The sequence below is a fragment of the Melospiza melodia genome, chromosome 4 (genome assembly GCF_035770615.1).
Source record: "Melospiza melodia melodia isolate bMelMel2 chromosome 4, bMelMel2.pri, whole genome shotgun sequence".
Classification (NCBI taxonomy): Eukaryota; Metazoa; Chordata; class Aves; order Passeriformes; family Passerellidae; genus Melospiza; species Melospiza melodia.
Genome location: NC_086197.1, coordinates 79,873,881 through 79,896,816, shown reverse-complemented (window position 1 = coordinate 79,896,816; position 22,936 = coordinate 79,873,881). Strand labels below are relative to the sequence as shown.

The 22,936-nt window shown below is 38.6% G+C and overlaps 1 protein-coding gene across 2 annotated transcripts in view; it reads left to right on the top strand.

The window, feature by feature from the left end:
• The first annotated feature begins 3,652 nt into the window (after window positions 1–3,652).
• The window catches only part of ASZ1 (ankyrin repeat, SAM and basic leucine zipper domain containing 1), a 45,862-nt gene continuing 26,578 nt past the window's right edge, over window positions 3,653–22,936 (top strand). Inside the window, exons 1-4 of one of the 2 annotated variants that reach the window (XM_063155324.1) lie at window positions 3,653–3,722; window positions 11,768–11,864; window positions 16,615–16,737; window positions 19,678–19,789. In XM_063155324.1, the coding sequence (XP_063011394.1) occupies window positions 3,702–3,722; window positions 11,768–11,864; window positions 16,615–16,737; window positions 19,678–19,789 (353 nt within the window). In that variant the 5' untranslated portion in view covers window positions 3,653–3,701. Of the gene's footprint in view, window positions 3,723–10,107; window positions 10,213–11,767; window positions 11,865–16,614; window positions 16,738–19,677; window positions 19,790–22,936 lie in introns of those variants that run through there. The other variant, XM_063155323.1, reaches the window with a different exon arrangement.

Genomic DNA, 22,936 nt, shown 5'->3' with positions numbered 1-22,936 from the left:
AACCTGCCTCTGGACATAGCGGACCCCCAGCAACAACCTTGTTAACATCAGAATAAAAGGTGATCTATAGAACAGTGAAGAAGAAATATCCTCCATATAACAGAGTTCCTGAGAAGGGGGTGCTAAAATTTTCTGTGTAGGTATATCAGTTATACACACATAGAGACCAATTCATTCCCACTTGGGATACCCCCCCACAACATATTCATGAGAAATTAAATTAAAACTGGTGTCGACAGTGCTGCCCCAACAAGGCAGCTACTACTTGGTGATGTTTCCCTGCTTTATCCATGTTTATCAGGTTACTAAGTTTCTATTTAAAAAAAAATCCTTTGTGTTCTTCTAGGAGGTTGGCATTTTTAAAAAATCATTCAGCCTAGCCCAAGCCAGGATCCACACCCGTCACAGGCTTGCAAAACTCAGAATGCTTCAGATATCATTTATCTAAAAAGAGCCCTCAGATCCTACTTCCTACAATTACATACATATATATATACATATATATATGTGTGCTAAAAGAATGAAGGCAGAGAAAGGTAAACAGTAGCCCAACCAAAGCAAGTTGGATGTTCCTCAAGTTTCTGCTGCAGCTCAGTAACAAATGAAGCATGTGATCCATCTGTCTGATCAATCAAAAATCTCTTTTTTGCCTTTTAATCATCTCTGGATCAATTAGATGTACTACTCCCACATGCTATACTTATGATTAAATTTATTTTCAAACAGCAGTTTCAATGCCATTAACTGAACGCTACATTACCAAATGCCTTTCCTTATACTTAATCCACTGTTCTCATTATGCTTCTGTCATTGCTGTTTTGATCATTAACTGTATCACTAGAAGTGGCTTAATAATTACTCATTGCTTCTAGAAGCCTTAGTATAAAATGCCTCCTGATTCCTCAGGTTTTCTGGAAAAAAATTCTTTTTTATTCTATTACCTGTTAAAAACTTTTAACACTATTTCAAGAATAGTTGCATTTTTTAGCAGTCTCCTAAAAGAATTGCAACAAGTACAGCAGTGAGAGTAATAGTTCAATAGAGCAATTGGATGTTCATAACACAATCATTACAAGAATCCATCTGTAATAAAAAGCAGTTCTTCCCAGAAGTTCTCCCAAATAACAGTGTAATGAATCACGTTATTATTGTTTTGCAAAAAAACTTTCCAAGCCAAGATCTATATTTATCATATTGTAACAAAGATGATCAAATTTAACACTGTTCCTCAAGACCTGGTGACAATAGAGTAGACAGGTTCCCAGGTTGTGAACTTTTTCCTCCATTACTCTAAATTTCAGAGACATCTAGACGAAAAGAATTTGTATAGGAATTAAAGCTATGTGCCTCTGTGTGAAAAAGGCCACTCACCTGAGCAAAACAAGGCAGAAGATTCTGTTGGCAGTATTCAAATAAACTAAGATATGTCAGCAAAAACTACAATCAAGAAAATTGTCCTTAATCCAAAAAGATTGTTTACTGCTTTTTCTCAAGTAAAAATTAAAAGTCTGAATTTAGACAGTGTGGATACTAGAACCAAGCATTCACACTAGAAACCATCTGGGAACAGAGGGATCCTGCCCTTCAAGCACACCATGTCAATCATAAATGCCTTGCTCTTAGCATGACTGTGTATTCACTGCACCACCTTCTGTCTCACAGATCCTGAGAACAGATGAAAGCAAAATACCTTGGTACCAATTCAGGGAAGGGCTTCTGAAGAGGCATGCAAGAAATGGAGTTTCCATGACTCACTGTGAAAATACACATTCCCAATACCTGCTTGGAGCACTATGGTCCCTGAGTTGGCTGGGGCTCTGGCCAGTTCTTTGCCAGTTAATAGCCACAACATAACATGATGTAACTCTGCTGTTGGCTGTGAGACTCTCTTCCACACAGTGACTCACAGCTTTGTAACCTCAAAGGTGTAACATTACAACATGTTGCAAAATGGTCAGCGGTGTCATGGGCAGGTAAAACAAGACAATTTTGCTAGTGCATACAAATAAAGAGGCCAGAAAAACAAGTAAATGTTAAACAGAAGTTGTATTTACTTACCAAAAGTAGAAACAGGGCAAGCAGGAGAAAAAAAATTTCTAAATTACTTGAAAGCATGGACAGCCTTAACATTGCTTCCAAATGTAATGAAGAAATCTAATTCCTTCTTTTTCCAGACTGATGCTGCTCAAGATAAAATATGCTTAAAAAGTCACATGAATTCCTTAAAACAGTAGTTTCTTTCAACAAACACTGCTGTCTACAGATTTATTTGTAAATACTCATGCTATGCTGTTTAGGTAATGTGGATGAGGCTTAGATGAGGTTTGTCCTCTTTAACACTTCTGTGAAAACCTGTTTTTTCCAATCATGAATTCTTTATATAGAACATCAAGTATGCATATAAAAAATTACAAATCCTAACTTAATTTGACTGAAAAGAGTCCTGAAAAGGGTCAAGGCTTATGGAAAAACAGAACTTTCCCATACTGGCCACCTAAACCTATACATAATGTGTAATTTCCAGTGTTACTTTCAACACTAGCTAATTTTTTGCTACAAAGAAATTATTAGCCCAAGAACATAACAAGTTCAATAATGTATTTTCTTTCTCAATATGTCTTCCCCCATCTCTAAACACATACATTGATGTGGGCAGCCTGGGCAGCCTGTTCTTATAGTTCACTGTTCAATGGAACACATACTTGAGAACATGTGACAGACTAAGAGGTATGTAACCATAATATTTCTATCATCACAATCCATTGAACAATTTTTAAATGTTTTTTCAGTATTGCATTTCTTTTTGTGGTTGTTCCTGTAAAAGATTCGGTGTGTAAAGGCCTTCTCAGTTCAGTATAAACACAGCGTAGTGAAACATTAAAATTCCATTTTTAAAGTATTGATCTCACTTTATTTTAGCCAAAACAAAGCCTAGAGAGGACTGTTGCATTTTTAATGGTATTTTGTTAGTTAATGATGTAACAGAGGGCTCAAGGAAAAAGTGATGACTTGTTAAAAAATAAGAAAGTCTCAAAAGGTCTTCCAAACAGCCAGCACTACTAAGCTGCACAGTTTTCCTTGTCCACTGGCCTGCTCCTGACAAAGGCAACTTTCTCTGCTCTAGGTTTGGTAGAAATCATAGGTTTACCTACCTCAGCGATGAGTGCAAAGAGCAACTTACTTCCCATCCCTACCCTGTCCTTTTTCCCCTTTGAATAAGTCTTAGTGCAAACTTCACTGATATTGTATCATTAACACAGCTTTCTTTCTTGCTTGCTGTGATACTTTTAGCTCTTGGTAAAACTAAGCAAGACCAGTTGTAGAGGCAGGAAAATCTTCCATGTAAAGGAAGATTTTGCCTTGTTCTTCAGAGCTGGAATGGAATAAGGAAGGTTAAAAGTAGGAATAAACAGAAAAGCAAGCTAGGTAAAAGCAAAGTGAAAGAGCAGTATATTTGTATCTCCACATAAGACTTCTGATTTATTTTAACTATTTGTATATACAGTGTTTGACTTCAAAAAATTCAAAGCCTAGTAAGAACTAGAATATAAGCACTTCTAAAATTTGTGTAGTAAATATGCAAACATTGCAAAGAAAAAATTCAAAGAGCAAGCACACTGAATTCCTTTTCATCTTTTTCTCCACAGCACTATGATACAGCCTTTACTTGTGTTGTCACTTCATGTAAAAGTGTCCATCCCATGGCAGGTAACAGAAACCAAGTAAGTCTAACAAAGAGAAAATAAAACCAAACCAACAACAACAAAAAGATGTTAGCTAGAACCATAGATTTCCCAAGGACTCTCCTAAATACAGAATCAGAGGTTAGATATCCTGACACAAATTTCCATGTACTGGGAAAATCTTATTTAAAGCACGCTGTCTTTTGTCTGTTCTTCTAGATCCTGACAATAATAAGAAACCCATCAGTGTCACTCCTGCAAGTTAATTCCTTTATATCATGAATTATTTAAGTAGAGATATTAGCAAATTATGAAGCATGTTGGTGGGAATATTTGCCTGTTACGAAATCCTGTCAGCTTGAAATGACCATTTAGAGCTTGCTGCCAAAGGAGCACGTGGAGATCTTGCAGAAAGTTAGTCAAAGGGTTAATTGGATGTTTGTTACAACTGGCTGATGTGGACAAAGAAACCTATGATCATGGCTCTATAGTGCAAGACAAGTGGTCCATTTTTCCCCATACACATCTGGATTTCAGATATATTCCATGATGAGTTCGCATGATCTGCTTAAAGAAATGGGTATTTCAAGGAAAAGCATGGAAAATAACTAAATGGACAGAGGCAAATTTTTTTATTGCCTCATAGGCAATTTGGTTTCCAAAACTTAAGTGTAAGTTAAGCTTTGTAGGAAAGCATTATGAGAAAGAAATCTATATCAAACAGCTGTTGACAGCTTATATAGCTGCATTAACATAAAAGGAGCTGTCTTCAATAACTTGGACAGTTCTGGTATATAGGATGATTAGGACTCAGGGAATTTTACAGAATTAAAGTAGATAGGAAGTGTTGAGTATTTTACTGCACCAATTAGACAGAAGGTATCTTTTTTCATACACTAGTGCCTGTTGATTTCATGCACTGAAACTAATGAGGTTTTTGTAACAAGAGAACTGCTATATCTATGGCAACAGCAACTTGAATGAAGCAGTTATGCCAGTGGTTAGAGACTTAGGAAGGAAAAGCTGCAGATACATATACAGGATCCTATGTACAAACATGATTCTATGAGCACATAGGAGGCTGGACTATGGCCATTTAAATATTAGGGATTTATTAGAGGAAAGGAACCTTTTACTACTAGCTCAATAATCATTGCTTTTGAAGCATGGAATTGTTACAGTTGGAAAAGATCACTAAGTCCAACCATTAACATAGCACTGCTGTGTTTACCACTAAACCATATTCCCAAATACCACATCCACATGCCTTTTGAACATTACCAAGATGGTGTTTCTACCACTTCCCTGGGCAGCCTGTTCCAAAGGTTGTCCACCTATTCAATGAAGAAATTTTACCTAATATCTAGTCTAAAGCTTCTCTGGTGCAGCTTGAGGCCATTTCTTCTCATCCTATCACTTACCCGGGAGAAGAGATTGAACCTCACCTCACTACAACTACAACAACAACTCAACCTCTTGTTGAACAGTTGTAGAAAGCAATAAGGTCTCCCCTGAGCCTCCTTTTTCCAGGCCAAGCAACCACAGTTCCCAGAGCCACTTCTTATAAGAAGAAGTGGTTTCTGGTCTGGCTTCTGCCCCAGACCTTCACCAGCTTTGTCACCCTTCTCTGCATATGCTCCAGCACCTCAGTGACTTTCTTGTAGTGAGGGGCCAAAACTAAACACAGGATTTGAGGCCTCACCACTTCCAAGTACGGAGGGACAATCGTTGCTCTAGTCCTGCTGGCCACATTATTTCTGATCCAAGCCAGGGATCCACTGGCCTTATGGCCACATGGGCACACTGCTTGGACATGGTGAGTCTCAGTCTGCTGTCAGAGACTATCAGGGCATTCCCAGTGCATACCTGCTCCCACATGCCCAATAAGGAAGAGTTATGGTTTCCTGTTACTTGGACCAGCTGTGACAGAATAGCTCAAATTATCATAAAAGTCTCTTCCACACTCTTCTGCACGTAAGTTTGGAGAGTAGAATAAGAATGCAAGTATAAGACAGCTAGAAAACAGTACAACATCTTTGAATGGTTTTCCCACACAGTTTGTTCTCATGACTCAACTGTTGGCATTTGTAACAATTTTAGTTTATACCACTGGGGATGTGGACAGTATCACAATTACTCTTGAAAAGAAGACCTTAAAGCAGATGTAAAGGATATGATGACTTTGCTGGAAAAGATGGATGAGATTAAAGGAATGTAGCAAAGTCCAGTTAGCACATCCTAGGAATTCAGTGAGGGGTTGAACAGTTCCTCTCAGAAGAGAAATTGAGATTTTAGGAGCTCTGAATTACTAGTATCGCTTTGGAGAGCCAGAGTAATAGGTCATAACATAAAATACCATCCTGACTTAATAAACTCAAACAAAATAAGTCTAAAAGACAATATATGTGTGGGAGTTCTCACAATGCGCAGAGACTACTGGTGGGCAGCCCCAGCAGCTGTAAAAGTAAGAGATAACCAAAGACTTAACATCCTGTGGTAAACCTATGATAACAAGGCCATTCAGTATCAAGACATGACAATTAGGTTGTATGCTTTACTAACAAAAGAAAGAGAAAAAAAACAATACAAACCACCAAACATTGATTCAAAATTAGTCCCTTTTCCAAGAAGCCATACTCCTTTTGAATTGTCAAAGCAAAATAAGAATGTGGTAACCAATAAAAGTACTACATATATGAATACACTGAAATATGTGGATAACCTTCAATCTTGATAAAAGTGGTAAGCCAAAGTGAGATATCAGAATAAAAGGTAAACGGTGTAGAAAGCCCAAAGCAGCACTTGATCATTATAAACTGCCTTTAGAAAATTCAAACATTTGAGTTTCTAAGAGACAGGCAATACTATTACAAGTGGTTGCCTGAGTACCAGCAGAGAGTCAACAGGCTGAAACAAGAAGGTACTCACCATGATAACGAAGTGGGAGTACTGCCAGTTGAGATTAAGGGGACGAAACAGCATAGAACAGACTAGAGATAGTGAAGGAATGAGGAATTTTTAATAGAGACATTGCATTTAGTAATATCAGGAATTGTTCTGACATGGATTTGCTATACAGACCAAAGATTCTAGGTTATAAGAAGCTAAAAATCTGCCTGAGTGATACTAAAATAAAAGAAAGTATATCCAACATCCTAATTGTTGTTCTAGGTTTTTTAATATATTACTGTCATAATAACAGATATTTTCACAACAGGATTCAGATTTACATCATGCCCATGAATTCCCCACTAAGTATGGGAATTTTTACAATGGTTTCATGCTTCTACCAGAAAACAAATTTTACAAACAGAAAACTAATTGCTATACAATTTATACTCATGTATTTGGCAGCAAATTGAAAGTTTTACATCAGGTACCATCCAGATAGATTTGGTAAAGTGGACAGGAGGAACATAGCTGTAAAAAATGAATTATAAGCAAAACAGATAAAATGAAATGCTTTCCATATTTTTAAGCCCATTAGAATGATGACTGAAATAATTATGAGCAACTCAATTTGCTGCAGTGCAGAATCTAAACTAAATTTCATGATGAAAAAACTAAAACTGATTTAAGACTAAGGGTGATTTCAGATCACCAAAAGAACACAGACCACTTAAATTTTTTTTAGAGAATAAGTATCCATCTTTATACTTGAAATACCTTAAATATAAGACAAGCTACAGCTGTTTACAAGTCAGCTGAAAAATCATCCAGGACAACATAAACTACTTTGTTTCCCACTTGTTTCATGAATGTGACCTGTTAAATTGCAATCACTTGTGCTACTTTACTGGACTTTTTTCAAATTATACAAAATCCTGGATGTACTGCTCTTAACCATGGAACTGGTACAGCTGTTAGTTCACCATCTCCCATTTGAACATTTACTGGTAATTTGTCAATCCTGTAGACCCAGAGCTACTAAGCCTCTCTGAGAATGAGGATCTCTTACAATTTGGCCAGCTTGAGCCATTCTAAAATCACCTCCTGCATGTAAAATGAGTACTGCACAGCAACAAGGAAAAGATGTTAGGAAGTGTTCCTACAGAAGTAAGTAAAAACACACTGATATCTGGCAAATATGGATGACAGCCAGGACTTGCCATACTATCAACCAAAATAAGTCTGCCTAGCTGAAAAATCAAGACAGACTTCAAGGTCACAAATAAGCTGGAGTAAAAAGAATGTGAAAAAGGAGAGTCTGCATCAATAATGTCTGATTTACAGTACCAAGCAAACACAAAAGGAAAGACCACCTGCTACCAGCTTCTGTGTGATTGTCTTGTTCACATTTGAAACAGCTATAGGGTATACTGGCTGCAAGGTTCTACACTGCGAGCCTTTGAAAGGAGTTGGGATTTTTTCTTTTTACACTAGGTGCTATCAGGCCTGTTACTGAAAATGACCTTCCTAGAATGGTGCCCTTTGAGAAAGCAGCAGCATGCAGGTTGCATTTCAAGTGTCTGTGTTTAATTTGGATGGGTTGTAATGCAGACAAAAGGAAAAAAAATCACAAACAAACCAACCAACCATCTCCAATTCTGAAACCTGAACCAGTACAAATAAATCACAATTGTCAAATACTAAGCAATTGGTAGTGTATTAAAGGTAAGGAATTTATTCATAGTACCAGCACTAGTTAGAAATAACTCTCTTGGAACATGTGATGTCAGTTCTAAAACATCACACTCAGTTGTCTTTAGACTTTAGCCACTGGGGATATAAGTTCTACTAGCAAGTCTATCTTCTGTAACACAGCTAAGATAAATGAATAACAATATGGAAGCTTGATTCTGGTTATGGTTACTATAAAGTTGAGTACTGGTACACTCAATACACATACAAAGAAGCTGCACAAAAAAGGCATAAGTACTACTTTTCCTCTGCAGAAAACAAGAAATATTCAGACCAGTACTAAAAAGTCCTGAAAACTTAGAGTAAAAGTTACAATTTTATAAGAACTGACATGGCTACAAAACCATTCTATTATTACATATGGTAAACAATATATCTTAATTACCAAAATATTTTAAACTGAGATTTAGTGTATACAGCAAAATAAAAAAATAAGCATATAAAGCTAATCCTTCATATAGAAACATGTATTACAGTTGAGTCAATTTTAGCAACCTTTTCTCTGAGGAGGCTGTGTGAAAAGAAGGGGGTTTGTATTTCTATCAAGTTTCCAGAACTGGAAGTTTCTCTCATGGGAATTCATTTAAAATGTTCACTTAGTTCTTACATCAGAGTTCCTCATTGTTAAGAATCTGACTTTCATTATACTTTAATGCAAACAGGCTGTCATATTTAACAGACAAGCAAATAAAATCCAGAAAATGCAGCTATTAATAATGTCAAGTGAGCACTATTGAAATATGCAGACCATGCAGGCTTCTTTTTTAATATGTGCAATTTTTATAGCACTTGGTATATTCTAAGCATAACTCTAGCTAACCTGCAAATTCCAACATAGAAGTTGCCTTACACATTGCATTGCATTAAGAAACAAAAGCAAAAAATAAAATAAATAGGAAAAATTTCACAGACACCTTCTGATCAAGATGAGGGCAACATATTTTAATTACACTTTTACAGTGTTATGGGCACAAGGACTACACCTATAATTTTGTATTTTTCTCCAAGACCAAACTCCTCTTCTGTCAGTGGATGTTTAATTTCATTGGGACAACGTCTGAGATGAGGTCAGGGAGCAATGATGCCGGTGCATGAAATGCAGAACGCCATTCCTCGTTTGTTCTCCAAAGACTTCCACAGGAACCTTGTGATGAATGAGACATTATAATCGGTCATTAGAAAGAGCTCTAACCACAGCTCTGGAGCTTAAAGCAATGCTCTATGTAGCCAGGCTAGAGGTCCAAAGTCTGCCTCATTACTCGCAGCTGCTGCTCAGCGTTCCCACGCGAGTGTCCCCCCGCAGGCTCGGGCTCTGTGACACTGCGTGACACACACACAGGTGACCTCACAGCCTGCTGCAAGGTGAGGCGGCTGGAAGGAGCATGTCAATGGCGCCAGCAATTAAAGAGGGGATGCCGTATCTTTTACCTTGAACCCACATATACAGATCAGCCACAGATCTAAAGACACAACTTCACACGCGGCTCTGCCGCGTCTCCCAGCACCCACAAAGCAGCGGAGCCGCGTGTGCGCCGTGTCACAACCCCATGCGCTACCAGCACCACTGTCACTGATTCCTTGTACCCGGCGCCGTGCACAGGCGCGGAGCGGCGCTGCCCTTCCCTCCCCGGGCCCGGCTCCCTCCAGGCCCCGGGCCCGGCTCCGCCCGCGGCGCTGCCCTCAGGCCCGCGGGGCGGGGCGGGGGCGGAGCGCGGGGAGCGCGGGAGAGCGGCCGCCTCGGCCACGTGCCCCGGCGGCGCTGAGGCGCGCGGGCAGGGCCGGCATGGCCGCCGTGATGTGCTCGGTCCGCGTCGTGGCGGGCGGCGACGAGGGCAGCGACAGCGATGACGGCGACTGGGACATTGGCGTCGTGCGGCAGGAGCCGCAGGTGGGGCTGAGCCTGGGGAGCCGTGGCCGGGCTGTCTCGGGGTGGGGGACGGGCTCGGCTCTGAACCGTGAGGGGAGCGGGGCGCGATGGGTGCCCGGGGACGGTGCGGCTGGTGCTTCCTCTCAGGCTGTTTGCTGCCAGGGTACAGTGTACCCTCAACCCACTTAATGAAACCTGGACTGTAGGGGTTTATCTTATTACCAAAACCCTTAATGTTTATTTGAAAGCTCTTTCTAAGTAGCAGACCCTAGTCCTAATCATATTTCAGCATGAGAGTAAATTTGAAAGTGGCCGAGGGCCTGTAAAGCTGTTCTATATCTTAAATCTCTTGAGACTGTTTGTGGCTAACCTGAAGATTTCAGTAGTTTTATTGCAAGTAGCAGGTGTGACGTGCCCATCAGTGTGAGGTAGAGGACAGGAACCCTCATCATCTGTGAGGGTTTTTAAGCATGGGTTTGTCTCATGACCAGAATTGAAAAATGGAAGTGTAACTGAATTCTTGAGGTCTTAGGCTAAAGGTTACAGCCACTGTTTAAGAGGCCTTGACCTTTAGATAGATGTTCCTATCCAGAGATGTGTGTTGTTTGAGAATTGTTGCCGGAGTAAAATAAAGAGCTAAATTGTTCTGTTGACTGTTTCTCACCTATGATTCTCTAGACACTTTCGTTAGTTTTCACAAAAGTTATTGGGAATATGGGCTAGAATGTGCTGTGAAATTTGAATATTTTTAAGTTATAAATTGGGAGTTAAAAACTTATGATAAAAGACAATTTCATTTCATACCTACTTCTGTCTCTAAGGAAACTAGTGAATAATCAGTCCTCTGCTTACCAGTGTATATAAATATTTTGTACAATTTATATATTTCCAGCAGCAATCTTCAGCTGCATCTGCAGCTTTAATAGAGAACAAATCTGTGATGCTTTTGAAAACAACTTAAATTAGGTAACTGTCTGATGCATAAACTGGTCTTTTGGGCAGTGCTTTTTTCAGCTAGAATGTTAATGATGCAGCACTACAAATGCCTCTGTCACCACAGAATTAGGATGATAGAGGAACTGTAGCCCTTCACAGCATTAGACTTGGCTGTTAGGCCAGCCAGTTAGTCACTGAGGTCCCCTGACTCAAACTCAAACTTTCATATCTGTTAGTTGTATTTTTTAATGTTGTACTGCACAATATGTGAAATGTACCAGAAAAAGGTATATAAATGCATTGCAATTTTTTTCTAGTGTCATAAGATGAAAAAGAATCTTAATAGAAATCAAATTATGGTAAGTAAAATTGAGAGGAGCATGATAGCAGGTCTGTTGAGAAAGAAGGCATTTCCATTTTCAGAGAATGGAACCTCTCGGCAAAATTGATTTTAAAACTTAGGCTTTATAGTAGGCCCAGATCTATGGAGATGAAAAAAGTTACATGGTGCTTTTTCCCCTCTTCTTCTGTGCTATGTCCTGTCAGAGATTGTTAGTGCTTTTATACTGAAACCGAGCTGTATTGCTTTTGCCTTGAAACAGTCTCCAGATTTTGACTTAATTTTTCTTTGTTTACCCAGCAGTTGGATGAATTGTTGCAGGCAGACAAGAATGAGGCGTTAAAGAAGGCTCTGTTTCGTGGTGATGCGTCGCTGATTGAAGAACTCTTAAACTCGGGTGAGGAAAAGTCACTTACAAAGTTGAATATTTTTTCTTGAACTCAGCAAAAAATTTCAATTCTCATTTAAAAAAAGACTTGATATCCTTTACTGGACAGATTCACATGTCCCTACATGCACTCAACACATTATTTTGAAAGATTAAATTACTTTTTCAGTGACTCAGATTCAGTATTCCAGCACATTCCTTCTAATTTAAGTTTCTTTTGTCAATCAGGAGACCTGACAATTAAGAAAAATTAAGAAAACTATGTTTGAACTATGAAATAACATGTTTCTTTGTTTTCAGATCCATCTTTAACATGCAAATAGCAATTAGAAGCTCTGAATTAGAGGTGGTTTAAATTGAGGGGAAAATTCAGTGGGTGGTCATTGGTGTTGATAGTTGTACAGCATGGGGTAAGAAGGGGAGGCTAAGCTTTTTTATTTTCATGTTTCCCCAGTTTGGAAATTCCTTTTCCTCTTTTTTTTTTTTCTCTCCTTCAAAGCACTGGTAAGTGTCTGGTATGTGCCCTATGTATAACTGCTGTCCTGGCAACATCAGCTGAACAAAGATTTTGTGATTCTGAAAGGTCTAACAGGCTTTTTGTGGCATTTGTCACTAAAAAGTAGTCTGTTTTAACACTGGAAGCCTTTTTCCCTGTTCTGTTACTCAGCATTTGTCTTTAATGTATTTGTTAATCAGTGTTAGGAAGATTGGATCACTTATTCAAGCATCCAGGGCAATCAGAAACTGCATAGCTGAGTTGACCTGCCTAGTGATAATTGTCAGGAAGTTCTGCTTCAGCAAGCAAGGAGAATATAGTAACCAGGAGTTTGTTCTCTGAGGAAAATTTGTCTTAGGGAAGAAAGTAGTTTCTTGGTTAGCAATGGTCTTTTCTGAGTTTTGAAACAATGACATTATTTGCCCTTTTAGAAGCCAACTGTTTCTCACCACAATGGGGGAATGGTTTTCTTTTTAAATTAAGCAAAACTACTGCATGGACTGAAACACAAGAAGTGCAGTCTAAGCATGAAATACATCTGTCTTGCTTTTAGAAAATATTTTCTTATTTATCAGTAGAATTCTAGTGCCTCAGATTGCTTATTTGTTTTGCTCCACCATCCATTTTAAATTGTTGTACTGCAGTCAAACAGCAGTAGTTCACCTTCTGTGCTGATGCCTGCTACACAGTGGATAGTTCTGTGCTGTTGGAAGATGATAACAGGTTTCTGTAAGAGCACAGGTTCCGGCCTAGGATTCATGCAGTCCTGTTTCCTGTCTCCTGAAACAAACAAGGCAGTATTATAAAAGAGTATGTAATTTAATGTAAATAAAAATGGCCCCAGCAGTACATTCTGACCCATCCAGTGCTGTTCTGCAAAGCAACACAGTGCCTGTTGTGGAGGGCTTCCCGAGAAAGGTGACGTTGCCAGTCTGGGGATCTGTGCTCAGATTAAACCTTTGCCACCAGCAATACCTTTAGTATAGGGAAGCTTGTAGGAGGCTCACTACCTGCAGTCAGCCAAACTCAAGGATTTCGTTGGAAGTGGATTTCCTAGCAAGAGTTGCAGCTATTCCTTCAGGTAGAATGAGACTGTGTTGTTTTCTGGCTTGGTTAAATGTTGCCTTAGTATTTTTGATGCTGCAGCAGTTTTACAGAGCTTCTTTAGGGGATGCACAAGCACAATGTTTTTCCTTAGCACTTCTGTTACATGGCTTTTAGGAAAAAGTTTCTGAAGTACATGTCGCAAAAGGTAATGCAAGCAAGTAGCACCTTCAAAGATGATTTGGACATTTTGGTTTGCTTCAGAAGTAAAATGCTTAACACCATGTGTTCCATTTCCTAAAATGGAATTAGAAGTTACAACTCATGACAATTTAGGCTGATTAAAGATACAACTACAGTCAAATCCTCTGTTTTCCTTCAGCAGTTTGTTCCACTTAAATCGTTGAATGAGTGCTGCAGCTCATCTGATATTTTGTGAGCCAGTTCAGGGGATTATAAGTAGTAGTAAACAACAGGAATGGGAGGGTGCCCAGTGTGTGAGAATAATTTTTCAGCTAGTTTAGGACTCTGAACCCTGAGTCAGGTGACCACCGTAGCTGGCCCAGCAAAGGGAGACATCAGCAGCTCTAAGAGGACTCAGCTTTAAGGTCATGTGGGAGCAGACCTAAGTGCAGACAGTCTTAATACTTCTACTAGAGAAAAGTCTTAGAGAAGCATTTTAGAACTTCCCCTCAGGTCAATGATGTCTGAGTGTGAATGGATTCCAACACTGAGAGCTGTTCTTTAACTGAATGGAATTACTTAGCAGAATTACATCTTTCTCTTTAAAAACAGCCTTTCTACTATAGCTATTATTAGCCACAGTCAAGAAAGTATCTGAAAGGGTTATGGGAGAAACAGTAATAATCACAAAAAAAAATTTCTTACTTTGCTGCTCTTTTGCTTCACTATTATTCATATTCTTTACATGATTTCTGCTATAGAGTTTGTCTGTGGCCAGAATGTGTTTATCCTCCTTACTGCTTAATCAGGAAGATATTTATCTGTAACTCAAATTGTAAAGAAGAATGTTGCATCTAGTTTGTCTCCTAGCTGTAATTTGTGGGGCCATGTAACTGAAAAGCTCCTCTGCTCATACCTACAGAGGAGCACGGATAATGGCAGGTGGGGGAGTGTAAACAATGCCGTGTGTCTGTGCTGCCAGCACCTGGAGGGGCTGGGTGACACGCTGATACCGCTGCTGCTCTGTTTGTCTGTGTTGATCACTGTGACCAGAGGAGTGTGTGTGCCCCTGCTGGGAGTACACACTCAGCATTGATATGGGTTGGGCCTGCAGTTCTGGAGTGCAGCAGCCTCTCTTCTTCCTGGCTGTTGGATCTGGCCTGATTTTTCACAAAAAAGCTTTTTCTGGGCTTCACTGTTCTCTTGAGAAAATCTCAAGGATCATTTTAAATGCTGAACTAACACTGCTTACTTCAATAACAGCTCATGCAATGAGATTAATAGCCTATTTGAGTAGTCATCAAGGTGAGACATTTCTGGTTCAGTCAACAACTCCTATAACCATGCAGCCAAGGAGCCACATGACTGTTCCTGTTTCAGCTGTCCTTTCTTTGTCCTCCTCTGGGATTACAGCTTGTTTGCATTGGGATCATCAGTACCACTGAGTGGTACTTCAAGACAGTCACTACCAAGATGGTAGGAACTATGCAGGACAAACAACATACTGCCAAATAGATTGTTCTACTTCTAGAAGTTGGAAAAAGCACCAGCATCATAGCAGATAGTGGCTGCTGTCTGTGGATGAAAAGCATTGAGGAAAATGCCCTCTCAAGTGTTTTAATATGCCTATGTATAACTGCCAAGTCGGTAGTTAGTGTTGTTCTGATGTGTGTTAAAGTAAAAAGCTCTAGATGGGACTGCTTTTCTTCTCACAAGGAAAAGAGACCTAAAGACTGACAGGGTGACAGTTTGGGGGTATTTTTTTCTTACTAGTATTACTTCAGTAGGTTGTTGAATATCAGACTTGTTGAATTTTTAAAGTGACTTACAAGGAAGTACTGCTCTGACTGCTAAGGAACATTTGCTGGCTCCCCTTGTAGAACTTCTGTGGGCTTCAGTGAAAAGTTTTGTACAATGCACATAGGCCAGTGTGCTAGTATGCAGCTAGTATGTGTAGGCTGCTAAGGAGATGTGATTGTAAATTCTGTGACTTGCAGGTGTTACAGTGCTTCAACATGGCTTTCATTGGATTGCTACTTCTTTATTGATTCTGCAATTCCAGTGATCTTAAGAAATTAAAGAATCAATCCAAGAGCAGTGACCTGTTAGTCCCTCAGCTTTAATGACTTTATGTTGCTACACTGAACACATCTTTGATATAGTACCACGACAGGGAAAGTACACATTTTACATGAAAAAGAATGCATGTAGCTTAACTGTCACAAATTTCTTAGGATAGTTTTGGGGGGTTTTTTGGAGTGTTTTTTCCCAGAGATGTATTTTTGATTATCCATGGCCACTGTAGGAGTAATATAGAACCAACTGATGGAAGCTTTTCTAAAGGAGGTAATATTTGTTGAAGGATTGAAAAATGCATGCAGGTATTTAATAGAAAGTTGTCAGATGAGTCTGTCAGTCTGGTGCTTGGTTCTCAGTGCATTTGGGCAGGCTGACAGGCATGCTTCTGGCCATTTTAGCCATTCTGGCTGATACAGAGAGTAACAAACAATTCTGGTGATTGTGTTTGAGCCTTGCATAGTCTCCTATTTTCTCTTTTTATTGAGATAATATTTTGTTCATACTGAACATAAATCTGCTAGCTAACTGTCTTTTAGGACAGAGAATAAAAGGAGTTGTGAAGCAGGAAAGCCTAGATATTGTGATCCTAATTCCCTGACAAGCAGTTTGCTTCCACAGCAGTCTTTCTGCCTTGGCAAGAGTCAGATTTTTTTCATTTTGATTGAAGAAAGCTAGAGGTAGAGAAAACAGATTCTGTGTGTTTATATGAAATTACCTTTGTAGCTAAATGTTTGAGGTTTTTAGTGTAGTCTTTCTGTGGTACTTAACTCCTTGGATTGAGAACTAGGTAAATAAAGATGTATTATAAAGAAGAAAATGCCATAAGAGATTTCTCTCCCTTGTACTAAATGCAAACGTGGTGTCACCTTTGTAATGATACATATTGAGAGTAAGTTTTATAAAAGGCATGTTTGTAGTGATGCAGTTTGATGATTGTAATTTCTTCAATTTTGACAGGTATCAGCATAGAAACGAGCTTTCAGTTTGGGTGGACTCCCCTGATGTGTGCAGCCAGCGTGGCTAACTTTGCAGTAGTGCGTCTTCTTCTGGACAGAGGTGCTAATGCATGTTTTGAAATAGGTAAGATGGGAATGAAAAATACTGGCTGGTAATGCTCAGTACCAGACATTGTCCTTATCCTTATTCTCTTGTTTATATGTGTAGGGAAAAAAAATCTAAAGTTCACAGCAGAACTGAGACCCACTCAACCTTTCACAGTTTTGAAGGAAAAGCAGTCGTTTTGAAGTTAAAATTGTGTTCTTGGAATTGATCTGGAATCACTTGCTGTGTTTTCTTGTTCTTTCTCTCTCAATTCCACTTTCTCCCACACCTCCCAAATCCCAAGTACTTTTTGAAAAAGTGTTTGGAAGTACCTGCTCAAAAATTGTAGTATAAAGTTGTACAGTAAAACTTACTGTGTTTGATCCTGTTATGAACTATGTATGTGCAGAAACCAGATAGCATCTCAAACAACATGAATAGCTTTCCAGTTCATGGGAAACTAATGTGGGCCTTTCTAAAACTAGAGTGCAATTTTTCTATTAAGAAAACTGTTCTTCATTGTGTTGCTAAATCACCTTTTTCTGCAAGAGTTCGGTGTAGCTTTTAAGTAATATCAGTTCCTCTGTCAATTTTATTGGCATATTAATAACTCCTTTTTGACTTAAATTGTGGTTATTTTCAATCTCTTCCATTGCACTGGAATATTTATCCCACAGTACTGCCAAGTATGTAAGAGCAGTAATCATATTTTCCAGTAACTTGACAGTAGTCGCAGCAGTAGTAGAGTGAAATGCAGATGGTATAAATCTGGTTCTGAAAATGTTCTAAATTTTCTCTAACCTCTTAGCAGTTGATCAGAGTATGAGATTAGATTGCCTGCACCAAAAGCAAACATGCCTTCTTCTAGTCACTGTCCTTGTAGCCATTTTCAGAATTTCTGTGTCTGCCTACAGCTCATACCTGTTACTTTTTATGGCTATAGAAAGCTATAAATGGGGCAGAAACTGCTATGGGCAATAGTTCAGGCTGACCAGGTAACCAAATGCATGGCATTTTTTCATGTGTGTGATCAACTGTCTTTGCCCAAAGTGGCATCTTGCTAGGATCATATTTCTTGGTTTGTTTCCCTGTTAGACTGTGTAGGGAAACTCTAACTAGGGCATATGGGCAGCAAAGTACAGCCAGGAGCAATCTTGTCAGTCACTGATTTGGGTCAGGTCATGTATGTTCAGTAGAGCTGTGCTATCCTAAGGGGTACTGAATCTCACCAGCCCTCCTGCTATTTTTTACTTCAGCAGGCAATCATACAAGTGATCCTATAGCAATAACCCTTTAACACCTATAATCCTGGTAAACAGCTATACTGTTAATCACCTTGGGTCACTCTTCAGTCAGTCTCTGTAGCTAGTTACTTAATTTTACCCTTTTTGGTAGTCCACAAGAACTAATATATCATTCACTGTGTGGTGGGTTCAAAATCTTGCATCCTTGAGGAATAATTTCACCAGAATTACTGGAGTTTTCATCTAGTCCGAACATAAACCTGCAAATTTTTGCAGTCTTTAACAGTTATTCTCTGTAAAAGAGAAATCTAAGAATTCCAAGGTGTTTCTTCCCTTTCATCTCTTGCTCACATGTATGAGCTATAGGTAGGCTGACAGAAATTAATTTTCCACTTTATCACTGCCTGAGATAATGAATACAGATACAACTGCAGGTCCCTCCCAAATACCATTCTCAGACTAGCAGTGCTTTATTTAAAGTCCTGCCATCTTTCCATTCATGTTGTAGTTGATAATCAGGTTAAACATTTTGAGTAAAAATTTGTCAGCATATAAAGTAATTTCTACATGAGGCAATTGAAAATTAAAATACAGTATATTAAAAAAACAAGTTAATTTAAATGTAGAACTAAGTTGTAGAAGTGGAGGACAAGAGGTGGTAAGAACACTGGGGGTAATGTACATAACAAACTTTTCATGTCTAAATATAATGAAATCTGACCTCATTGAAGAATGAAGATGTTAATTATAGACAGTCTTAAAATTTCTGGAAGAAAATTAGAAAATATGTTGTAACACTTGATAGGATATGCAGCTAATATAGGTGCAGCTAATATACTTTTTTAATGGGTGAAGGCATGTTGGAACTTGTGAACAAGTTTGTGCAATAAACAAAATGGGCAGTTACTCAAATGGCAGTGTTCCAAGTGACACTGGGGCCAGCTGACACATAGCACCAGCTAAGGTGCTGTGTGTCCCAGATGGAACCCATGGTAATCATGGGAAGGGAGGTCTCCTGTGTTCTGTGGGCAAACTGCAGTTGTACAGTTTTGATTTGTGAGCCAAGGTGGTATGTGACACCCAGCTGATGGCAGAGCTGGACAAGTAAATGTGCTGCTATTCCTATGGACTGTGTAGATGCTCTTAAAATCCACATCTAAGCCAATACTTGTAATACTTTTCCTGCCACTACTGGAGTTAATAAAGTAAGTTAATAAATTTAATTCTTCCTCCTTAAGACCTATCATGAAGCCTTTTTGCTTCAATGGCTTTTGTATGGGCCTCTGTTCTCCCCAAAATTGGCGTCACTGTGTGTTCATAATACATTTTGTGTACCTTCTTCTATCCATTGCAGGTGTTATTTACTGGAGAGGAGGAACAGGGAGTAACTCTACTAGTGTGCAATGTATTTTGAGAAATAAGCATCTATAGTTGAGCTCTAACTGTAGCTTTGGGATACTTTCAAGCTATTTTAAACTTCAGTAGGAATAAATGCTTTACTATTGTGATTCACTCTCATGTTTCTGAGTATCTCCTCAGGTGCCTTTTTCTTACCTGATCATTCCAGTGATTTTTACAGACAGGAAAACAAGATTGTTAGCCTTTTCCAAGTACCATAGAGTATCAAAGTCTCAGTAGCAACTCTAGCAAATTTAAAGACTTTTAAAGGAGCTTCTGGATTAGCATGCTATTTATATTTACATATGTAATTCCCTAACTGCAAATTTCCAAACAGATAAATACACGGTGTTGATGGCAGCATGTACTGCACAAGCTTCAGAGGAGAACATCTTGAACACTGTGGAACTGCTTTTATCAAGGAATGCTGACCCTAACCTCACTTGCAGGTATTGAAAGCCCCACATCTGTGAATACAGTACAGAATTTATTATTATACAGACACATGTTTATAGACATAGCTCTTGGTGGTAGTTAAGATGAAGTATACATACTTCTTATAATTTCACTGCTGTTTGTATAAGAAAAGATTAGTACCCAGATATTTACACCTGTTAGTACAGTTGTTAATTTGAGTAAATAAGACTCTGATCAGCTTTATAAAATTTTAAGTATATTCTTCAGCTGAACAAAATAAAAATTAATCTTAATTATTCACTTGACTAAAGTATGAGGGCAAGAAATATGTCCTCTGCCTTTCCTAAATCATATTGCTTCTTCTGCATAGGGATGGAAGTCAAATCAATTAATTCTTTAAGTTTATATCCTACTTTTGAACTTTTTTGTGGATATCTGGCTATATTCTTTTCACAGAGTGCTTCCCGTGGAAAAGAAAATTCCATAAATAAAATACATTTATTACACTGAAATCTGGAATGATTTTAATTAAAGAGGTTAAGCTCCTTTTAGAAACAAATAATAGTGTCCTTCTTCAATTACAACTTTCTGTCTCACCAGTTTGAAGCAATGCATTGTGAGATGTCTGTAGTTTTACAGCCTGATGAAAGATTTCATTTTACATCAAAAAGAAATAAATTCTGGACTGACCCCAGGATAAACTGTCTAACCTCTGCTAGAAAAATACTGCTTAGGTCAGTTAGTTTTCAGCAGTGTGGTACATTTTTTTGTACCACACCTTTTTCATCACATTACCTGGGATATATAGACTGAGTAGCTCTCTAAAAAGAATAGAATTGAAGGCCTTTGGTTTTCCTTAGTAGAATTCAATTACTCAAGGCCCTGAACCTCACTATGAGCATGTACTGATAGACAAAGGGGAAACAGAGTTCTCCTGAAGTGAAACTGATGTCTGGTACCAAATTTAAATGCTATTCTTTTATTCTTACCAGAGAGACTAGAAATTCTTCATGAGAGAAGAGAAAGCTACATACTCTGAAATAATTACATGTTGTTGTTGTCAGATACTTGGGTGTTAGAATAAACATCCTGCTTTAAAAAATAGGAGCAGTCTTTGCATTATTAACTTTGTCTTGGCTGTTGGAAATGGAAGCAAGAGTGCAGAGCTGCAGGTTTGCATTTGGACAGGCCTTTTACTAAACTTTGGGGGAAGAGAGTGTGAAAGCTGACACAAGAGATAGCAATTCTAATTTTTAAATTTTATTTATAAACTTAGGGTATGTTTTGCATGGTTGATCTTTATATACAAATATTTATTTACTGTCTTTTTGTGTCCTTAGACCTTATGGCTAACATGACCTATTCATGCAGATATGGTTGTGGCTTTTTCAGTTTTGCAGTAGTATCTTTCTCAAATGAAAAGATAAATTAAGTGACAATCAGAAATGTCAAGAAATCAATATTTGTGCTAAACAAAAGCAGAGACTTGAAAAATCCAGACCTTGTAGTCTCAAACCTTTGAGCTGCCTTTATGCTTTTCCAGTATTTGACATATGTGCATGCCACTCCATCATTGGGTCTGCTCAGACAACAGCTGCTGTTTCTCATGGACTTCTTGCTCTGTGCTCAGAAATGAGAATAAAACACAATAAACTGCCTTGTGTGATGATAAGGGATCAAACAGCCCCTCTCTGTGGCACTGCAGTGCCATTCCACCATTTCATTAGGGCAGGCAGGATGTTCTGTGGGAGTGATCAAGAACTGTCAGTGAGTTGAGATTATTGTGAAGGTACTTGCTGTGTGATCTGCTTACAGCAGGGGTAGAGCTAATGTTCTATTAGTCTCATGGTTTTCTCAGCATGTAAGAACCACAATGATTCTAGGAAGCTTCTCTTTAGTCACCAGCCACTGGAGTGTGTGTGAATGCAAAGCAGAATACTTAACCTTCATGTCAGCAGGGTTTCATGTTTATCCTTTCTCTTTTGCTCCATCGGGGCAACCAGAAGGCTCTTTTATTTAATGACATCTGTAGGTGATACATAGAAACTTGGAGGGAGTGGGTCTAATTTATGAAATGTGTGTGGAGTGGGGAAAGACTAGGGGGAAAGACACCTGATTTTTAAAGTGCAAAGAAAGGAGGTGAGTTTAGAAATGGGTAGGTAGATGTTTTCTTTGCAAGGGAATATGGTTCTGAGCAGAAAGTATTTATTCAGTAGTGTAACTTAGGATATTTTTGATAATTCAGAATTGGAAACTGAGTACTGGTGGCTGTAAAACACTATTGTTGATGAGAATGTAGTGTATCAAAGCATAAGTGCTAGCTGAAGTGTTTTGAAAGTCAAACAAGTAGAGTAATGGCGAGGTGAGACATGAAGGCCTTGTAAAGCCTGCTCTGAATGGCCATTGTAGAGTACTATGGCCTGAATGCTTCATTTAAGTGAGTGCTACCTTGAGAAATTTGTTTTGCTTATCTCATGTCATCCACCTTCCTCTTGCTCCAGAATGTAAATTATATACTTTATCCCTTTGTAAGGCTTGGAAATCTTTAAGTAGGGCTTTTTAATCTGCAGTGCTTTCCTAAAGTTACACTAGAATATGTTCTTCCAATATTACTTATTATATAGGATTTCCCACTTCATCACTAAATCCCACTAAGCCAGAAAATGGGCAAATAGATTATCTTCTGTCACTGTGAACACACTGTTGCCACTTAATTTCTCAGTTCCATGCTTAATGTGTAGCAGTGGAGTGGGGAAACTGACTCCAAAAGCTTCTGAAGATGCTTCCTGTTTATCTGAAGAATTGTTCAGTTTACAGATCAATAGACTAAAATAGTGTCTTGCAGCATCATTTCTTTTCTTGGGGATCTCAAGAAGAAAATATTTGAGACTAAACTCTGGATTAAATTGTTTTCTACCTGCTGTATTTTTCTAATGTTATTGATACACTGGTCTGGTTAATAAAGATGTATCTAGTTACGAGGCTTTACTTAAAACTCAGGATCACTAACTTGAAATACTGAATTTTTATAGATGTCTCCCCAGTGGAAAGAAACCTGTGTGTAAATAGGAGACATCTCCTCTCCTTCCTCTTATGAAATTTTCCAGGAAGGTGAAGTTTGTCATGCTTGAGATTGTGATCCCAAACACCAGCATGTTTATTTGTCAAGAGCAGTGAAT